At 31.6% G+C, this 17,679-nt stretch overlaps 3 protein-coding genes across 3 annotated transcripts; all 3 read left to right on the top strand.

Moving 5' to 3' along the window:
- Positions 1-3,368: 3,368 nt before the first annotated feature.
- LOC145788840 (myosin-2-like) lies at positions 3,369-5,300 on the top strand. The gene is made up of 6 exons (XM_082908328.1): positions 3,369-3,457; positions 3,677-3,858; positions 4,104-4,207; positions 4,301-4,439; positions 4,779-4,832; positions 5,077-5,300. The coding sequence occupies exons 1-6, from the start codon at positions 3,369-3,371 to the stop codon at positions 5,133-5,135; spliced, it is 627 nt and encodes a 208-aa protein (XP_082764454.1). The 3' UTR covers positions 5,136-5,300.
- Positions 5,301-9,300: 4,000 nt separating this feature from the next.
- Positions 9,301-11,819, top strand: LOC114281103 (uncharacterized). Its single transcript, XM_028223544.2, has 6 exons — positions 9,301-9,438; positions 9,535-9,667; positions 9,887-10,056; positions 10,154-10,439; positions 10,522-10,688; positions 11,548-11,819. Exons 1-6 carry the CDS (start codon positions 9,390-9,392, stop codon positions 11,700-11,702), a joined length of 960 nt encoding a protein of 319 aa, XP_028079345.2. The 5' UTR covers positions 9,301-9,389; the 3' UTR covers positions 11,703-11,819.
- Positions 11,820-12,418: 599 nt separating this feature from the next.
- LOC114281102 (uncharacterized) lies at positions 12,419-17,386 on the top strand. Its single transcript, XM_028223543.2, has 6 exons — positions 12,419-13,100; positions 14,547-14,676; positions 14,844-15,013; positions 15,108-15,441; positions 16,066-16,214; positions 16,960-17,386. Exons 1-6 carry the CDS (start codon positions 12,980-12,982, stop codon positions 17,100-17,102), a joined length of 1,047 nt encoding a protein of 348 aa, XP_028079344.2. The 5' UTR covers positions 12,419-12,979; the 3' UTR covers positions 17,103-17,386.
- Positions 17,387-17,679: the final 293 nt, after the last annotated feature.

Raw genomic sequence — 17,679 nt, 5'->3', positions numbered from 1 at the left:
AAGAAAAAAAAGTATATTTTCTCTAACTTTGAAATAATCAATTTTTAAAACTTATTTAAGTCATTTTTACCTAATAAATGGCAAGTAAAAAGTTACATTAAATAATATGACACGAACTCTTAAAATAAAAAACTAAAATTAAAAACATGAAAACTATAAGCAGCTCATATACAGTGGTGAAGTTAGGAAAATAGTTTAGAGGAGGCATTTATTAATTAAAATTTTCAAATTTTTTTTTCTGATAATCAATAACAGAAATTAATTTTTTTTAAATTAATATTAAGTACGAAATCTTAAACATTTAATATAAAAGTTTTAATTTTTTCTTTTTACAATTGACTTTGTGAAAAATTAGAATTAGAAATATGGTATTACTATATAATTAGTATATTACAAGTAATGCAAAAGAGTCTTGTATGTCTAATGATAAACTATATAATAATACATAAATAATAGTGATACCACATCATCATCAATATATGGTATTACTAACCAATAGTAAAATAACGCATCGAAGGTTAATCTCACTTGTCAAATTGTTGGCACCATAAATTTGTAATTTTTATTATTATTTATTATTTATATAATTGCAGGACATGTAGCATCCACCTACTCATTTGGAGGTTATGAGAAGTTATGAAATGTGAAAAAGATGATGGACAATAAAGTGAAAAACATGGAGCATGAATTGGAGGTTAAAGGAAGTTATGAAAACATGGAGAGATATGTGGCATTGTGAGAATGAAGAAGGAAGAGTGGGTAGTTGTAGGTGGTTATTGGGTGGTTATTGCTGGAAGTTTTTTCCTACAAATATTTGCCTATAAATAGCCATTCATGGCTACATTGTAAGAATCCAGAATTCATAATCAAAGACAATTGATTTCAATATTTCTTGTCATTTTCCTTATCTTAGGAGTAGTTTAACATACATTTATATTTCGAAGCATTTATTTTCAGCATTTTCATTTCGAAGCATTTTATGCACTTCCTTTTCGAAGCATAGGAGTAGAGGTAAGTAATTATTACTTTGATTGTTCACTCAATCGTCTTTCTCCGTCTCCCTCATTCTTCTTTTAATTTTTCTTTTCTCTACACTTAGTAATTTTGAAGTCCTATTTGTTGAGGCAAAAGAACCATCAAAGCAATCGCTTAATAATTGGCTTGAATTTAATCTGTAAGGATTTTTCAATCCTTACGTTTATAGATGACATATTTTGTAGACTGTTATCTGTGAACAATATACTTTGATTACTTTAAGAAGTTATGGAAAATACTTGTTTATCGAAAAAAAAAAAAGAAAAAGAAGTTATGGAAAATACTTGGAGTTGTAAACATCAAGGTAGCTTTTTTACATGGTATTACTCGGCTTGAAATAACTAAATTTTATAATATAGTTTATTATGCCCTCTTGGCCCCTATGTAGTTCCACCCCTGCTCACAAAGAGGTCTCTCCCTTCAAATCGTACTGATGTTGTGATCAAGAATTTAGTGCTTTGGTTCTTTGTTCACCAAGCTCTTGTGCCGAGGTTTCAACAACAATCCCCTTGTGTTTAGTGGGAATTGAAATTCCCCAGGTTCTTGACAAAGTTCACGAGGCTGAACACCAAAGTAGAGCCAAGTTGTTTGAGCACTTGCTCCATTTTAATTACTATTAGTATTGGCCCACCATGGATGCCGATGCCATAACCTATGCAAAACTATACATCGAAACGAAGTTTTAATCCTTGCCTGACAACTTGGAGACTCTGGTTCAACACTTCTCTGGCCCACTGTTACTGCACTCTCTCTTTCTTTTCCTAAGACCATGTGAACTCTCACCCTGCCCACCTTAAGTGATTTCGTCATCTCAGTGCCTACCATGTCCAAGTGCTCCACAACCAACCCACTTGCTCTTTATCACCCACATAGTTTTCGACCTTAATGCAAGTAATGGTGTTATTCTAGCTTTCATACAACCTCTATCATTTACATGGACAGGAGAATAGTGCGAACCCAAGTAATGGTGTTATTATAGGAGAGAAACTGGAACTGCCATCGGATTCACCCTAGATACAAAGTATAGCTTTATACTAGGCATATTTTTCTTGTTGCAATGAAGTCAGGGCATCTCTTGATTATATTAATTTGGTAATTATTTGCAGTGATGATCATGGCCATTGAGGTTTTTCATTCTTTGACCTTTTGCTAAAATTATGAATGGTTTTGATAGGTTGAGTTTACTTATCTTTTACCTTTTATGGGTCTAATTCTTGGGTTAGGCCATGCTTAACAGGATAATTGTCACCGATTTGCTATCACCGTTGATTCTATAGACATCACTGGCTACAAAGACTAATTAACTGTTCCCATTTGGTGTGTTTGTGTGTTTCCTCCACCCAGCTTGGAGTATTTCCTTCTCTCTCTCTCTCTCTGTCTTATTTATTTTTTATGACATATATATTTCATAATGGCTATGGCATTTATGTTCACTTGATATCTTCTATTGCAGGTTTACTACAGCTTCAACCCAATATTCATGCTCGCCGAGCCATTGATGTTGGCATCTGTGTTTTTCTTCTTTTTCATGGGTTGTGTAGCTTACCTGCACGTCGACCTTTCCATTCGGAAGTGAAAAAGTAACACATATTGGGGATTCTTAAAAGGTATAAGAATTCAAACTCATTGATAATGATATACATATCTACACTGGAAATTATTATGCATTGAAACTTACTTTTTTCCATTGTAGCTTTATCGGAGAGTAACTTCGACTTTGGCTGTGTGACCTAGGCTAGCGGCCAAGAGTTCTTCAGTGCATCAACATGAGAAGAAATCTTGTGATACATTTAAAATTATGAAATTTTGTTTGGGTTTCAAATAGGAAATTGTTGTTTGTACATTGTTCCCCATTTTATTGAGACTAAAGTAGGTCCCTGCAATCGAAAGGGGGATGCATCAGATTGCTGGTAAAACGACTCAGGAGGTAATTTAGACATAACATGTTTTAGTTCTCTTTTTTTCGCACGAGACCATTCTATCCTAAAGCACATGATGGTGTTTGTGCTGCCCTTAATAACATGATTGGTGCTCTTACATTAAGGTAAAATGGGCTGCAGAATACATTAGGTCGGTCTTGTAAGTATGAAATAATATTTTTGTTTTTTAGAACTGAAATACAGTTTTATATCTAGCTTACTCCCCCTAACTCTGTATTTAGTTCACATATTTGGAAAGGGAAAGGAAAAAGATAAATGAAATGTGAATAAAATATAACTACATTTCACTTACGTTTGACACAGTTTTTCCATTTCTCTTTCTACATATTTTCTTAAATTCATAAACTAAATACAGAGTCTAAGGGGGTATGGGGAAAGGGGAGTCGCTAAGCAATGGGAACAGGTGACTCCGCAATAGGTGGGTGGAACAGATGGGGACTTCTGAAACTCTCACATCCAATCTCGCCTACTCCCAAACTCGGGTAATATGTATTATACAAACTCTAATTTTACTAAAGCCAAGGAGCAATTTTTATGATTGCATATGTGCTGTAAAACATCAACTCCTTGATTTATTTAGCAATTTTTTTTATGCTTCCCTTCTGTTCAATTGTGTTTACTAGCTTGATTTATTTTTTGATTGCATATGTGCTGTAAAACATCAACTCCTTCAATAATCATGGATAGTTCTGCTTGAAAAGGTATGTTGGTTCCACTGTAAACTCGTATGTATTTATTTATTTTGTTTATATAAATAACACATGCCTGATAAAAGTATATGATGTTTTCTTTGAGCAGTCAAGAGTGGTTCAGCTCGCTCATGGAGAAAGGTCATACCATATCTTTTACCAACTTTGTGCTGGTGCTCCGTCTGGCCTCAAAGGTTGTTTGTATCCTATCATTATTTCATTCATGGAAGTTCAGTGAATCTAGAAATAGTTGTCGAAGTGATAGAATCTGAGATCCATTCTGGGTTTCCAATAACATGATGTAGAAAATTATATTTTTTTGTTAAGAAGCTAGAGACATTTCTGTTGAGATATATAATGTGGTTCTCTATATCAGCTATATAATTACAACCTAAGAAAATTTATGGTCTCTTACTTCGTGTCATATATTTCTTTACAGATAGACTGAATCTAAAATCGGCTGTTGAGTTCCATTATCTAAGTCAGAGTGGCTGCTTGGCAATTTATGATGTTGATGATGATAGGAAATTTCAAACGCTTATGGTAATTAGACTTCACTATACAGTGAAATTTTCTCTATGTTCTTTCTGTGTCCTAATTATTTTTAATTTTATTTATTTTTTTCTACTTTGACAGGAAGCCTTAGATACTGTTCGACTTTGCAAAGAAGACCAAGACAATGCGTTTGAAATGCTTGCTGCAGTGTTGTGGCTGGGAAACATATCATTTCAAGTAATTGACAATGAAAATCATGTAGAGGTGGTGGCTGATGAAGGTAAGGTCTATATCTTGGTTTCTAGTTATTTTTTATTTATAAATAAAATAAAATTCAATTCTGGTGGTTTTCCTTTCCTTAATGTTGTTTCTACGTAAACTTTGAATTTCTATTATTTTTTTTACTATCTTGGACATTTGTATTTGGTCATGGGTGAGGGCATTGGTTGTATATCTGCACTGTAGGAGCTACATGTTAATTTATATGGGTAAAATACTATCTATTAAGCATTTCATACTGGATATAGATTGAAAATGTCACCAACAAGTTATCTATGAAGTAGAATGAATCAAGTGATTTTTTTCTATCACCCTTGCTTCATGTCATGGTATCCTCTAGGTAGCTTGCCTAGTACATCATCGAGTACTGGTTCAACACATGACACTACTGCTGGTATGAATTATTTTATTCAATTGAATTACTCCATTAGATTTCTTTGTTAATGTTATTTGTTGATTGGCTTCAGGTTCAGTCTAGTTAGTTGAGTTCTATGATGTGCATGGTCATAAACATTTTAAGTCTTTGATTGACTTGGCTATTGCATATGGATTTAGATCATCATCAATTTATATTAAAATATTCAGCATTGGGAAGGTGTTCACCTGATATTTTGCTGCATTTATTTGCTTTCCCTTAGGTGGAATGGTGAGAGATGCTTTGTGGAGAGTGCTTTTGTCGCTGATATTTTCAATATAATTGGTGAGAAATGCAATTAACTTGGAGTTTTCAGACTACAAGAGGTTGATAAACAATAGCATTGTGCTACAAAACATCAGATTTTGCAGAAATGTTTTTGCTGCTCGTTGCTTTCGGCTTAATAGCAAGTGACGAATATAGTGCACAATGCACAACAGAATTGGGAGACGCAAAATCTGAAATTGCTGCTCTTACCAAAGATATGATTTGCTTGCTCCCTAAGTCCGGAGCGATTTAGGAAACACAGACGATACTTTTTTTCATTTTTTTGTAAATTACAACTGTTTTGTTTTCAAGTTACTTTGTAATTAGCTAGAAATGAACTACGTGTTTTGGATAATAGAGTCAATGATACTGTGTTGTTATGGGGCATGACTTGAATTGCAGAGATCCAGATATACTTTGTTGTTGGGTATAATCACTGATGTTGAATAAGGGGTGAACAACCCATAGAGATCAAGAGATTGATGAATTACTGGTTTTAAAATGTAGAACATTACTTGATTTGCAGGTTTTAAAATGCTACACACTTGGAAAAAATGACAGAAAATAAAATGTGAACATATTCATTCTAGGTATACTTGCAACTGCACTAATTTAGAATCTCCCCTCCCCCCGCCAAAAAAAAAAAAAAGAAGTAGCGTTTTTTGAAAAAACGCCACAAAATGATGTCATTATCACCACAAATTAAAAAATTAAAAAAATTAAAAAACAGTGGCGTTTTTTGAAAAAACGCCACTAAATGACGTCATTGTGACGTCACACGTTAACTTGGGACGGAGGACACGTTAACTTGGGACGGAGGACACGTTAATTTGGGACGGAGGGTGAGACGGTCGTCAAAGATTTTGCGGCATTTTAAGAAACGCCGTATAATATTTTTAGCGACGTTTTTAAACGTTGGGTAGCTATTGCGGCGGCCCTATCAACGGCGAAAATTTTACACGTCACTATAAGAGATTACAGCGTTTTTCAGGCTTCTCGCGGCGTTTTCAAAACGCCGCTAAAAAATGAATTTCCTGTAGTGAGAGAATGTTGTCTTTCAAATGCAATTAGATCAGCCTCCATTGTAGTATCTGAGAATGTTGTGCTTCTTGTGCCCATCTAAACATCCCCCAACATGTTTTTAATCTTTTATCTGTTTGTTTGGATGTTGGAATGAAGAGGCATCAAACCTTGCCCACTTTTTCCGCTCCAACCATGGCATCAAACCTATATCAAATGAAGGGCGAGTTACTTTTTTCGTCAAATCAAAAGAGTGCTTTATTCTTCATCAAATTTGTGGGTGATTATTGAGCTGGACGTCTTTCCAGACAACCGGGTTTGGGATGAATTAGGATGAAAATTTACTTTTACCGAGCGACTACTTTTACCCAATTGATGAAACCTATTGGAGTGCATCATATCAGGTCAAATTTTTTATCAAATTTTTACTCAAATTTGATGAAAATTTTGATGAAGCGTTGAAGATATTTGTTTTATGCTAGGTAAATTATACTTTGTTATTTTTATGTTTGGTTATTTTCGCACACTGGCTCTTAAAATTTTTAATCTTTCATATTTCAAGTTTTTAAATTTACTTTTTAAATTTATTTCTATTCAAAATTAGATTAAAAAAAAAACCACATTAACTGTCATATAATGTAAAAATTATATTATTATATTGGATTTAGATTTATGTTTGAGATGTGAGTTATATATAATAAAATATTTTTAGATCACATGGCTATCAATGTATTATTTTGTGAGTAGTTTTATACATAAATTAATTTTGAAACAATTGAAAAAAAATTTAAAATATGAAGGACTAAAATGAAAAAAATAATAATTAATAAAGTATAATACACCCTTTTATGTATGGATTAGGCTTGTCTCCAATCCAAAATTGGATTGAAACCTACTGTTGGGCCTGTGAGGCTCACTGCAGGTCTAGTTTTGATAATTCAAACCATTTAACTTTAAATTGTTTTGTATACAATCATATTCAAGACAAGTACTTCACCATCCGAGGTATCTTAGCTATCTAGGTTTGTATTCAATCTTTATCTTCCAGAATTTGTCGCTAGCCTAATTAACTATGGGTGGAATTCGGTATTAGTGGGATGTTGGGCAGATTATTACAAAAAAATGGGAATCTTTTGGGGGCAACTTTTTTGTGTGTTTTTCTACACAGAAAAGACTTGCATGATTGGTATTATTTTTTTTTGTGAGTGTGTGTGGTCATATACACTAATTTGTAGCTGCTTCTTAACTATAAGTATTGGTTTATGTACATGTCGAAGGAGGAATTAGGCGCTCTCATCGGAGGAAGACTGAATCGGGTTTTGACAAATTACTTTCGCTTTAAATATTTGGAATGATGCTTCTAATGGATATCTGTACGAGGACTGCTGTATTAGGGGTGAGCATAGTCCAGATTAGATTGGATTGGGAGAAAATCGGAACCAATCCGTTATTTACGGTTCCTTAAAAATTGGAATAAATCAAATCCGTTTAAATCGTGGAACCAATCTGAACCAATCCATTTAAACACGGATTGGATCGGTTTAGGACCACAGATTTACATAATTAAATAACAAAAAAATATATATAACACTTTAATTTCATAAAAATATAATTATAGCACCATATTAGTTTCACAATAACAACATATCTTTTCATAATAACGACATATTGTTTTAGAATTTAAACAACCATAAAAAAGTTGGTTCCACCATAAGTATTTAGATCATTACAAATTAACATTAAAAACTAGCAAACAAAAATAATAAAAGAAGATACTTTGTGAGTTTAGGTTTGGATTTAAGTTTTATATAAAATAAGAGAAGATACTATGCAAGAGGGTGTATAATAAAAATATAGACTATTTGTATACGGTCCGGATCGGTTCCAATCCAGAACCGTGGGATTTAATCCGAAACCAATCCATAAACTACGAATTTTTAATTTTTTAATCCAGAACCAAACCACGGATTTAAAAAATCAATCCAAACCTACTGGATTGAATTGGACTAAATCGAATTATGAATTTCACGAATTTCTTGCTCAACCTATCCTGTGTGTTTCGAGCAGAGGTTTTTTGTTATATAGCATAACAGAAAAGGCGAATGTACATCAATCATGAAGGATCCTCCGAAAGGCACTTTCACTTGGAGTTGAAAACCCAAACCAAATTATATCCTTATAATCAACATAATCGCGCAAGTAATTGAAAAACAAGTTTATTGTACACACTAACCAAACTGTTGATAATATATTATAATTTGAGAAAATATCATTTTACTTTCCAAATTATTACGTGAAAATTAATTTGGCACCTAGATTTCGTATTATTTTAATTTGACCTTAAACTTTTTAAAATTTAGTCAATTTATCCTCCATTGTTTGTTTCCATTTACAACCAAATGAAACTTACTCACATGTCACTAAACTTTATTTGGAACTTTATTTTATTCCTCAAATACCTTAAAAATCAATTAGTCCACCAAATATTAAAAATAAATAAATTTAAGGGAGACTTATTTATAAGTCCTATTTCAGACACTTATGCTTTGTTAATTTAGGGAATAGACTAGCTATAACTACATGCGCTCGCACACATAGAATAACCAAGAAATTTTCGACTCAATTAGTTTTTCCAGATCGACTCGAGATAATTTGACACTTAAAGATATAATTCTAAATGATGATTTATATATATATATATATATATATATATATATATATATATATATATATATGTTTTTGCAAAATATATTATTTAAATTTTAATTTTTTCATTATTGAGATAAAAAATTATTTATTAATATTTAAATTAAATGTTTTTTTATATATATATTTGGAGGGCTAATTGATTTTTAACATATAATTGAAGGGATAAAATGAAATTTCAATTGAAATTTGGCTTCATGTTCGTTTGATTGTAGATGGAAACAAATGGCGGGAAATAAATTTATCAAATTTAAAAAAGTTCAAAGATCATTAAAATAATGTAAAGTCTGAGTATCAAATTAATTTTCACGTAATAATTTGGGGTACAAAATCATATTTCCTCTTATAATTTTTTGAAATGAAATAGAGAATTTCATTATACGTTTAACTTGAAACTAGGGGAAAGGGAAGTTCAAAAAAGAAAAAAGATATTCATTGAAAGCAAAGAATAGCAAGAAACCTTAGGAAGCAACGAATATACATCTATTTAAATCACATATTGAAGCCACGGAAGAAAAGAAAAGCAAGAAACAAAAACAAGACATGGAAGTGAGGGCTTTTGATACAAATGATAGCAACGAACATGCCATTGGTATGGTCTCTTCCCCTCTTTTAAATTCAACTCTATATCCTATTACGACTGGTAGAGTAGTGGTGGATTGTGTTTTGATGTTTAAATGTTATGCAGGAATTCAGAGATCATTAAGAGATGTTCCACCAGCTCACTACAATCTTAAAGTAGAGTTTTTCTCGTCATTTCTCAAGTACACTGGTACAGAAAATTATGAATCTGGTGTATTTGAAGCTGGTGGCTACAAATGGTGGGTCCAAATATTTACCTTTTGTTTGTTTTGGTTAAAAACAGATTTATAAAAAAAGGTGTAGATGTATTATCGTTTTAAAGTTCGAAAAACATTTTTCATTCAAATAAATTCAATTTTCAATGTAACGAACAATCACAAAATATTCTTGCCAAAACAAAGAGTCTTAGATTTGGTTATTCATCATTTAGTACAATCAATCCCCTTTTTCTGATTCAGGAAATTGTCTCTTCACCCAAATGGAAATAAGAGAAGGAATGTGAATGGTCACATTTCTCTTTACTTGGCAATAGCAGAGACAAAAACGCTTGCTCCTGGTTGGGAGATTAATGCCAACTTCAGATTGTTTGTGTTCGATCATATTCGAGATAAATTCTTAACCATCCAAGGTATATCTAACTACCTTTGTACTCAAATTTCTTTAATATTGTCCATAATTTTCATTATTAACTTAACCATCTTTATATATACTCATTAATTATGTAGATGCCGAAGGGGAAATTAAGCGCTTTCATCGAATGAAAACTGAATGGGGTTTCGACCAATTGCTTCCCTTAGCTACTTTCACTGATCCCTCAAATGGGTATCTTCTTGATGATTGTTGTGTGTTTGGAGCAGAGGTTTTTGTTATAAAATATAACGGTAAAGGCGAGTGCGCATCGATGATGAAGGATCCTGTGAAAAACACTTTCACTTGGAATATTAGTAAATTTTCAGCAATAGATAAAGATTTTCTTTTCTCTGAAGAGTTTGTTGTTGGAGGGCGCAAGTGGTATTGATAGTTCAATTCTTTTATTTTTTTTATTTTATTTTCTTGTTCAACTAGATACATTATGGAATTTATTTTCATTCAGGAAGTTATGGTTTTATCCAAAAGGAAAAGCAAATGCAAAATGGAAAAGCTCTTCGTTGTTTCTGGTGTTGGCTGATAGTGAAACCCTTCCTTCTGAAAGGAAATTGTATGCTGAATATAAGCTAAGGATAAAGGACCAAGTCAAACGCAATCATTTTGAGAAAGAAGGTAAAATTTCATGCTGTGACATGTCTAAATATATTTGGGTTTATTACAAATATTGTGCTTGCATTTTTATAAATTTTGTTTTAACCCTTTCATTTTCAAGTAGACAGTTAAATTCTCACATTTTAAATTGAATTGCAATACCATCATTTCGTTCACCTAACATTAATATAAGGCTGATAGAAATTGACATGAAGGTCAAACACGACATTTTTCTTGCCCCATTATCACTTCTATATTTTTACTAAAATCTTACTTTGGTCACATTTTTTCATCAAAATTTCATTTGGTTTCTGTTGTCGCCTCAAAATAATATCATGTATCACTACAACAAACAAGTATTTTATTAGGGATCAAATTTTTGTACCCAAAAGTAAAAATTTTGTTGTAAAAAATGTTTGGAGATCAATTTTTGTTGTCGCAAAGATGATCGCTAAAAGATCACTCCGAAAAAGTCAAAAAAAGGACTTTTAGAACAATATTCTGAAATGTTGCTATTAAATGTATTTTTATGGACAAAATAATGTGGTCCAAAAAAGGTTTTTTTTTTAGACAATTTTTACCTAAAAAAGAATTCATCGCTTAATGTCCAATTTTGTCACTAAGAATACAATAATTATACTTCTGGCAACAAAAATATTTCGTCCTTAAAAAATTTCTAAATTTTTATATCTAAAATATTAATTTATTGTAGTGTGTATGGCTCACATGCCAATTTTCTTTAGCTTCTTTAATGTCAAACGGATAAAAATGTGATATTGTAACTAAATTCTTATAGTATTAAGGAGTCGATTATCACAATTTAAAATGGAGTGTGAATTAATTTTTTTTTTTTTTTTGGGGGGGGGGGGGGGGTGTGCAGTGAGACATTGGTTCAGTGCCTCAAGCAATAACTGGGGTGATCAAGAATTCGTGTCTCTAAGTGATCTCAACGACACATCGAAGGGCTTCAAGCTGAGTGATGTCGTAATTGTTGAAGCACAAATCATCCACATTTCCTGTTTTAAGGATTTCTAAACTAGTTGTTGTGGCTCTTCATATATCTTTGTGTCTTGAATTCTTGGTCCCAATTAATGTGCTGGTACCAGAACAGAGTTTTATCTATGAAATGTACTTACAAAATTTGACTTGTAATCTATGTGTCATTAAATCTCACCAATTGTTTCAAAGCTTAAGTTTATAGTAAATAGGCCTAATAATGTATGCCAAACTATCTAAAAGCTTCCCTTACCTGCAATCTTGTCTTACATGTGGAGATGCAAATATCAATATATAGAGTGAAGCACTAATACAAATGACAGAGAGAATGGAAATGCGCTACAGGTATACTAATAAGGTGTGCAAACTCTCATGTGCAGCTTGCATGCCAATTTCATCAAATTCAATAATGCCAAGTGGACAAAATAATAACACTACAATTTGACCTAAAATATAAATGATTGACTTCCGTAATTGAAATTCGAGTGAGGCAAGGTGAAATTTTGATGAGTGTATAAAAGCACTAAGGTAATTAACTCACAAAAAAATAAAACATAAAACACAAGAACCACAGCATATCTCTCAATCAAAAAATGGGGGCGGGGAATAACAAAATCTGATAAACCACTTTCTAAGAGCTGCAAAACCATAGAATTGGCATATATTCTCTAACTTTGACATGTTATGCCTTCTGCCTTTTCTGAAGAGCGGTTATTTGGTGATCTTGGAACAATACTCCACACTATTTAATTTGTAAGATTTGTCCTATAATTAGTAAAAATCTTGTTGAGACACCACATGTTCTTACACTAGGAGCACTGAATAATTTTCCCTTCTACAGTGGCTACATGAAATCGCCAATAATTTTTAATTTGAATTAATCAAACACAAATAGTTAAATTATGGGGCAAATTTGTCATAAATGAAACTACATTACCAAATTAATACAAGGGAAAAACTATGGGCATGGCCTGTTTGTTTGTTCAATTTTCATTTTGCATGAATGGAGATGGAGATTAAAAAAAAAATTATATTTACTATAAGTATAAGATTGAGATAAATTATAAGGATTACATTGTAACTTTCCCGAAAGAATAATCCAGTCCAGATATCCTAAAATGCTAAAACCTTTTTTAATGGATTTGGATAGAGAACTAACTGTTGAAGGAAACTAGGGAATCAAAGGAAAGTTGAAAAGATATTCAATGAAAGCAAAGAATAACCAGAACTGTATGTTTAAGCTGAATCTAGGGACAGGGAAGTCAAGAAAGAGAATTCAATGAAAGCAAAGAATAGCAAGAAAACTTTTGGAAGCAATGAAAACATGTATTTATACACAAACTCTGAAGCCATGGAAAGCAAAGAATAGCAAGAAACAAAGAGAAGACATGGAAGCAAAGACCTCTCATCCGTTTGCTAACGACGACAGTGCCATTGGTATGATTCCTCTCCCCTTGTTTTAACTTTTTTATTTTTATTTTTCATGATCATCGACATTGATTCATTATCATAAATGTTATTTATTATCAAATTTATTTCACCGTTTTATTTTATTTGTTATGCATTTTTGTAATAAAAGTTAAGGCGAATTACATTAACAGTCCCTATAATTTGGAATTCGTGTTACTTTGTGGTGTTTGGGAGGTTTGGAACTTGAGTTTTTTTTTTGTTTTTTTCACAAAAAGACAAACTTTTTGCAAAAAAAAAAAAAAAAAAAAAACACATCCAAACAAAATATCACATCCAACCTCATAATCATTTCACTTTTTCTCTCACAAACATCACATCCAACCACAAAAAAACTCAACTATCTTTCCAAACACCAAAAAAAATTTCTCCAATAATATTCTACAACTAAAAAAACTTACATAAAAACCCACTTCCCAAACACCTACTTTGATTCTTGACTTTTCTATTGTGACACATTTGACCTTAAATTTTGAATTTTATTTCAAATAAGGACAATTGAAAATGCATTTGCTCAATTTCAAAAGCAAAATCGTTAATTTAATAAAATATAAACTAATTTGACAAAAATAAACATTAAAAAAATATTTTTGAATTTTTGAAGTAATTTTTACTCACTAAAGATAAAATTATGTAAAATTGATAAATCTTTTAAACATTTATTTTATTTTATTTACCAAATTAATTTTTATTATGTGTTTGGATGATGTTCATGTAATGGATGGTTATTAGATTTTTAATGTGTAATCGATATATTTAATATATGAAATGTTTTTCAGTTTTGAATTTTTTGATTTAATGGATTGGTTTAATAATGATATCAAAGTTGTCGCCATATTTGACTTTTGAAAAAAAAGAAATTAATTTAATAAAAATAAAAATAATCACTCATTACATGATCATCATCAAAATATATAATAAAAATTAATTTGGTAAATTAAATAAATAAATAAATATCTAAAAAAATTATCAATTTTATATAATTTTATCTTTAGTGGGTTGAAATAATTTTTAAAAATTTAAAATTATTTTTTTGACATTTATTTTTATCAAATTAGTTTATATTTTATCAAATTGACAACTTTGCCCTTGAAATTAAACAATGGTATCTTCAATTGTCCTTATTTGAAACAAGATTCAAAATTTAGTATTAAATGTGTCGCAATTAAAAAGTTAAAGATCAAAGCGACACAAGGCCCAAATTATAAGAATCGTTAGTGTAATTCATCCTGAAAGTTATATGTATGAGTAAGACTAATACTATGCCACATGAAAATCACATAAATGACTCATCGTGCCATCACATAGGGGCAAAGAATTTTGTGGAATATTTCGGTGATATGTAACCATGTTTGTACTGAAAATTATGTTTATTGTGAAAATGAGTTGCGTTTTAATATCAACAATATCATGCAGGAATTTTGAGATCGTTAAGAGACGTCTCACCAACTCACTACACCCTTAAAATGGAATCGTTCTCATTATTTCTCAACTCCAAGATTGAAAATTATGAATCCGGTGTATTCGAAGCTGGTGGCTATAAATGGTAAGTTCAAATTCTTATAATTTTAATTATAAAGAATAAAATATGGAATGTAATATGATTAATCTCATATAAAATGTCGCGTCAAATGATGCTCAAATATAATCTCTCTAACATTACTCTTTACAAGATGGAAAATTCATACACTCTCTTCCTCTTTTATGCTTTAGGAAATTGTCTCTTTACCCAAAGGGAAACATGAAAAGGGATGTGAATGGTCACATTTCTCTTTACTTGGCAATAGCAGACACAAAAACACTTCCTCTTGGTTGGGAGGTTAATGTCAACTTTAAATTGTTCGTGTTTGATCACATTCGAGATAAATACTTAGCCATCCAAGGTAGCTCACATTGTCCATAAACTTTCCACTCTTGCTATCTTTCCTCTCATTTTTTCTGAGAATATCTAATAATTTTTCTTTTTTTACTATGTAGATTTTGAAGGGGAAATTAAGCGATTTCATCGGATGAAAACTGAATGGGGATTCGACAAATTGCTTTCCTTGGACAGTTTCACTGATGCTTCTAATGGATATCTTCTTGGTGATTGTTGTGTGTTTGGCGCAGAGGTTTTTGTTATAAATTACTACGGCAAAGGCGAGAGCGTGTCGATGATGAAGGATGCTGTGAACAACGGTTACGTTTGGAAAATTAGTAAATTTTCAGCAATGGATAAGGAATTTCTTATCACTTGGAAAATTAATAATTTTTCAGCAAATGAAAAGACAGTTTTGTCCTCTGAAAAAGTTGTTTTTGGAGAGAACCAGTGGTAATTGACTGTTCAATATTGATATGTTTCTTTCAGTTTAATAATTCCAGAACAAATATAATTAGAAGATTTCAGGTTAGTGGTCCAGTCCAGGCATGTGGGGCTTATCATGAACTCTAATTTGATAATTTAATCCACAACCATGCTAGGTATCATGAAAAACCTTTCATGAAAATAATCGTGAAAGCTTTGTGACCTTTGGATTACACTTAGAATAAAGCACCACACACTAACCAAGGTAATCCAAGGATTATAAATTTTTCATGATCATTTTCATGAAAAAACTTTCATGATCCGTAATTTTTCCCCTTAATCCATTATTATTGAAGTGGGGCCTATGATGGATTTACAAGCCTGAACCAGACATCAAGTCCCCTACCCTCACAAGGGACGGGAGAGAAGCTATCTTCTAACTAAAAGTACATATGCACAAAATCTAACAACAAACCTGATGACTATCCTCTCACATAATGCGGGACCTAAATATTTGATTAGTCATACTTCTGTGTGAGAGGATTTTGTGTAATTCTATGATTGAATAAGGTGCTCCTAAAATTTGTCTTCATATGTAATTTTTTGTTTATTTATTTATTTATTTATTTTGCATGCATGGATGGGTTGCAGGGGGTTCTGGTTATTTCCAAAAACAAAAATGCTGTCACTGTATCTGGAGGTTTCCGGTTGGGAAACCCTTCCTTCTGCTCGGAAATTGTCTGCAGAATTCAAGCTGCGGATAAGGGACCAGCTCAATGGAAATCATTTCGAATCCCAAGGTAAATTTTTTTTTTTTTTTTATTGTTTTTCCAAAATAGTTTTTTTACTTGTAAAGAAGAAATCAATCATTAAATTGGACACAAACATCTTAGATGAGTGCCAGACTCACAGAATTATAAGGCTTACATTATGTGAGAGAATTTTATTTGATTTTTAGACTTGTTTCGTTTCAAAATAAACCTAAATGCAGAAAAAACACAGATGAATAGGAGTTCAAAAAAAATTGTGTTTGTCTAAAGTTGTGTTTTTTTATCATAACCTTTGGAGGCAATTCTTAATGTTGTGTTTGGTTGAGAGATTTAAGGAGGGATTTGAAAAGGGAAATGGAAAAGGTAGGTGAAATGTGAATAAAACATACCTATATTTGACCTAGTTTCACACACCTTTTCCCTTTCCCTTTCCAAATTCCTCTCAAAATCTCCCAACCAAACACAGCGTAATTGTGCAGGTGGATATTATATGCACTTGCGCAAATTCTCACAAATATACGTACGTAAGTTACCTCACAAAATTGTGTAAGTTTTCACAAACATACGTAAATTAATCTATAAAAATTTGAGAAATCACAACTTAAGTATATTTGTGAAAACTTATGCGATTTTGTAAGGTAACTTATATGCATTTGTGAGAACTTATAGTTATATTTTAGACACATTCCACCCACATTTTCTCTTTTTCTTTCCAAATTATTATCCAAATACAGATATTAATTTTTATCTATTAATTTGGTGTTGTTTTGGGCAGTCTTGACAAAATCGTACAGTTCCTCGAACGCATTTGAGGGTCGTTACGAGTTCTTGGCCCTAAATGATCTGAATGACGCATCAAAGGGCTTCATACTGAACGATGCGGTAATTGTTGAAGCAGATATCATTTTAAAGAGTTAGTTGGTCTCAAATGTGCATCTTCTATGAAAATTATTTGTATATTCAGATATACTCATTAGTCTATTTTCTTTTTTCTTTTTTATATTCGTGGGCTCACTGTTAGTTATAATGATTTATGAAGTAGTTGTGGCGCTTAATTTATGAACTTCTTTTGTGTTTTGAATTATTGGTCCCAACGTGCTGGTACCAAAACAGAGAGAGATGAACATTCGTCATTGTTATCATCGTGAGCGTGAAATGTGTAAAATATTCAATTTCTAATCATAATAATGCAAATAACTAAATCCAATTGTTCTTTCCTTAAATATTCACAATTGAAGTGTAAGTGCTTATAGATATAATGATGGAGAATGTATAGTTTTTCAATTGTGAAGTTTTATTTTCAATGTGAGTAATGATATATAATAGAAAATATATAATGTGGTAGAATTGTGAGTCTATTACTTTAAATAAAAATAAATAAATAAAAAAAGAAGATTCTTAGCCTCCGTTTGGGAAGTGGGTTGGCTTTTTGACTTTTTGGCTTTTTTGGCTATTTTAGCCTGGGCTAAAAAGTTTGGTTTGGGAAGGGCTTTTT

This window comes from Camellia sinensis, chromosome 2 (genome assembly GCF_055761805.1).
Source record: "Camellia sinensis isolate YWXY chromosome 2, ASM5576180v1, whole genome shotgun sequence".
NCBI classification, from domain to species: Eukaryota; Viridiplantae; Streptophyta; class Magnoliopsida; order Ericales; family Theaceae; genus Camellia; species Camellia sinensis.
Note: the sequence above shows the minus strand (reverse complement) of the source record. Positions and strands in the feature narration are given on the sequence as shown.

Coding starts and splice junctions, on each gene's coding strand:
- LOC114281103 (XM_028223544.2), top strand. CDS start 9,390: ATGGAAGTGAGGGCTTTTGATACAAATGATAGCAACGAACATGCCATT. Junction 10,057..10,153: donor TAAATTCTTAACCATCCAAG/GTATATCTAACT, acceptor TTAATTATGTAG/ATGCCGAAGGGGAAATTAAG. Junction 10,689..11,547: donor CAATCATTTTGAGAAAGAAG/GTAAAATTTCAT, acceptor GGGGGTGTGCAG/TGAGACATTGGTTCAGTGCC.
- LOC114281102 (XM_028223543.2), top strand. CDS start 12,980: ATGAAAACATGTATTTATACACAAACTCTGAAGCCATGGAAAGCAAAG. Junction 14,677..14,843: donor GAAGCTGGTGGCTATAAATG/GTAAGTTCAAAT, acceptor TTTATGCTTTAG/GAAATTGTCTCTTTACCCAA. Junction 16,215..16,959: donor AAATCATTTCGAATCCCAAG/GTAAATTTTTTT, acceptor TGTTTTGGGCAG/TCTTGACAAAATCGTACAGT.
- LOC145788840 (XM_082908328.1), top strand. CDS start 3,369: ATGGGAACAGGTGACTCCGCAATAGGTGGGTGGAACAGATGGGGACTT. Junction 4,208..4,300: donor GGAAATTTCAAACGCTTATG/GTAATTAGACTT, acceptor CTACTTTGACAG/GAAGCCTTAGATACTGTTCG. Junction 4,440..4,778: donor AGAGGTGGTGGCTGATGAAG/GTAAGGTCTATA, acceptor GGTATCCTCTAG/GTAGCTTGCCTAGTACATCA.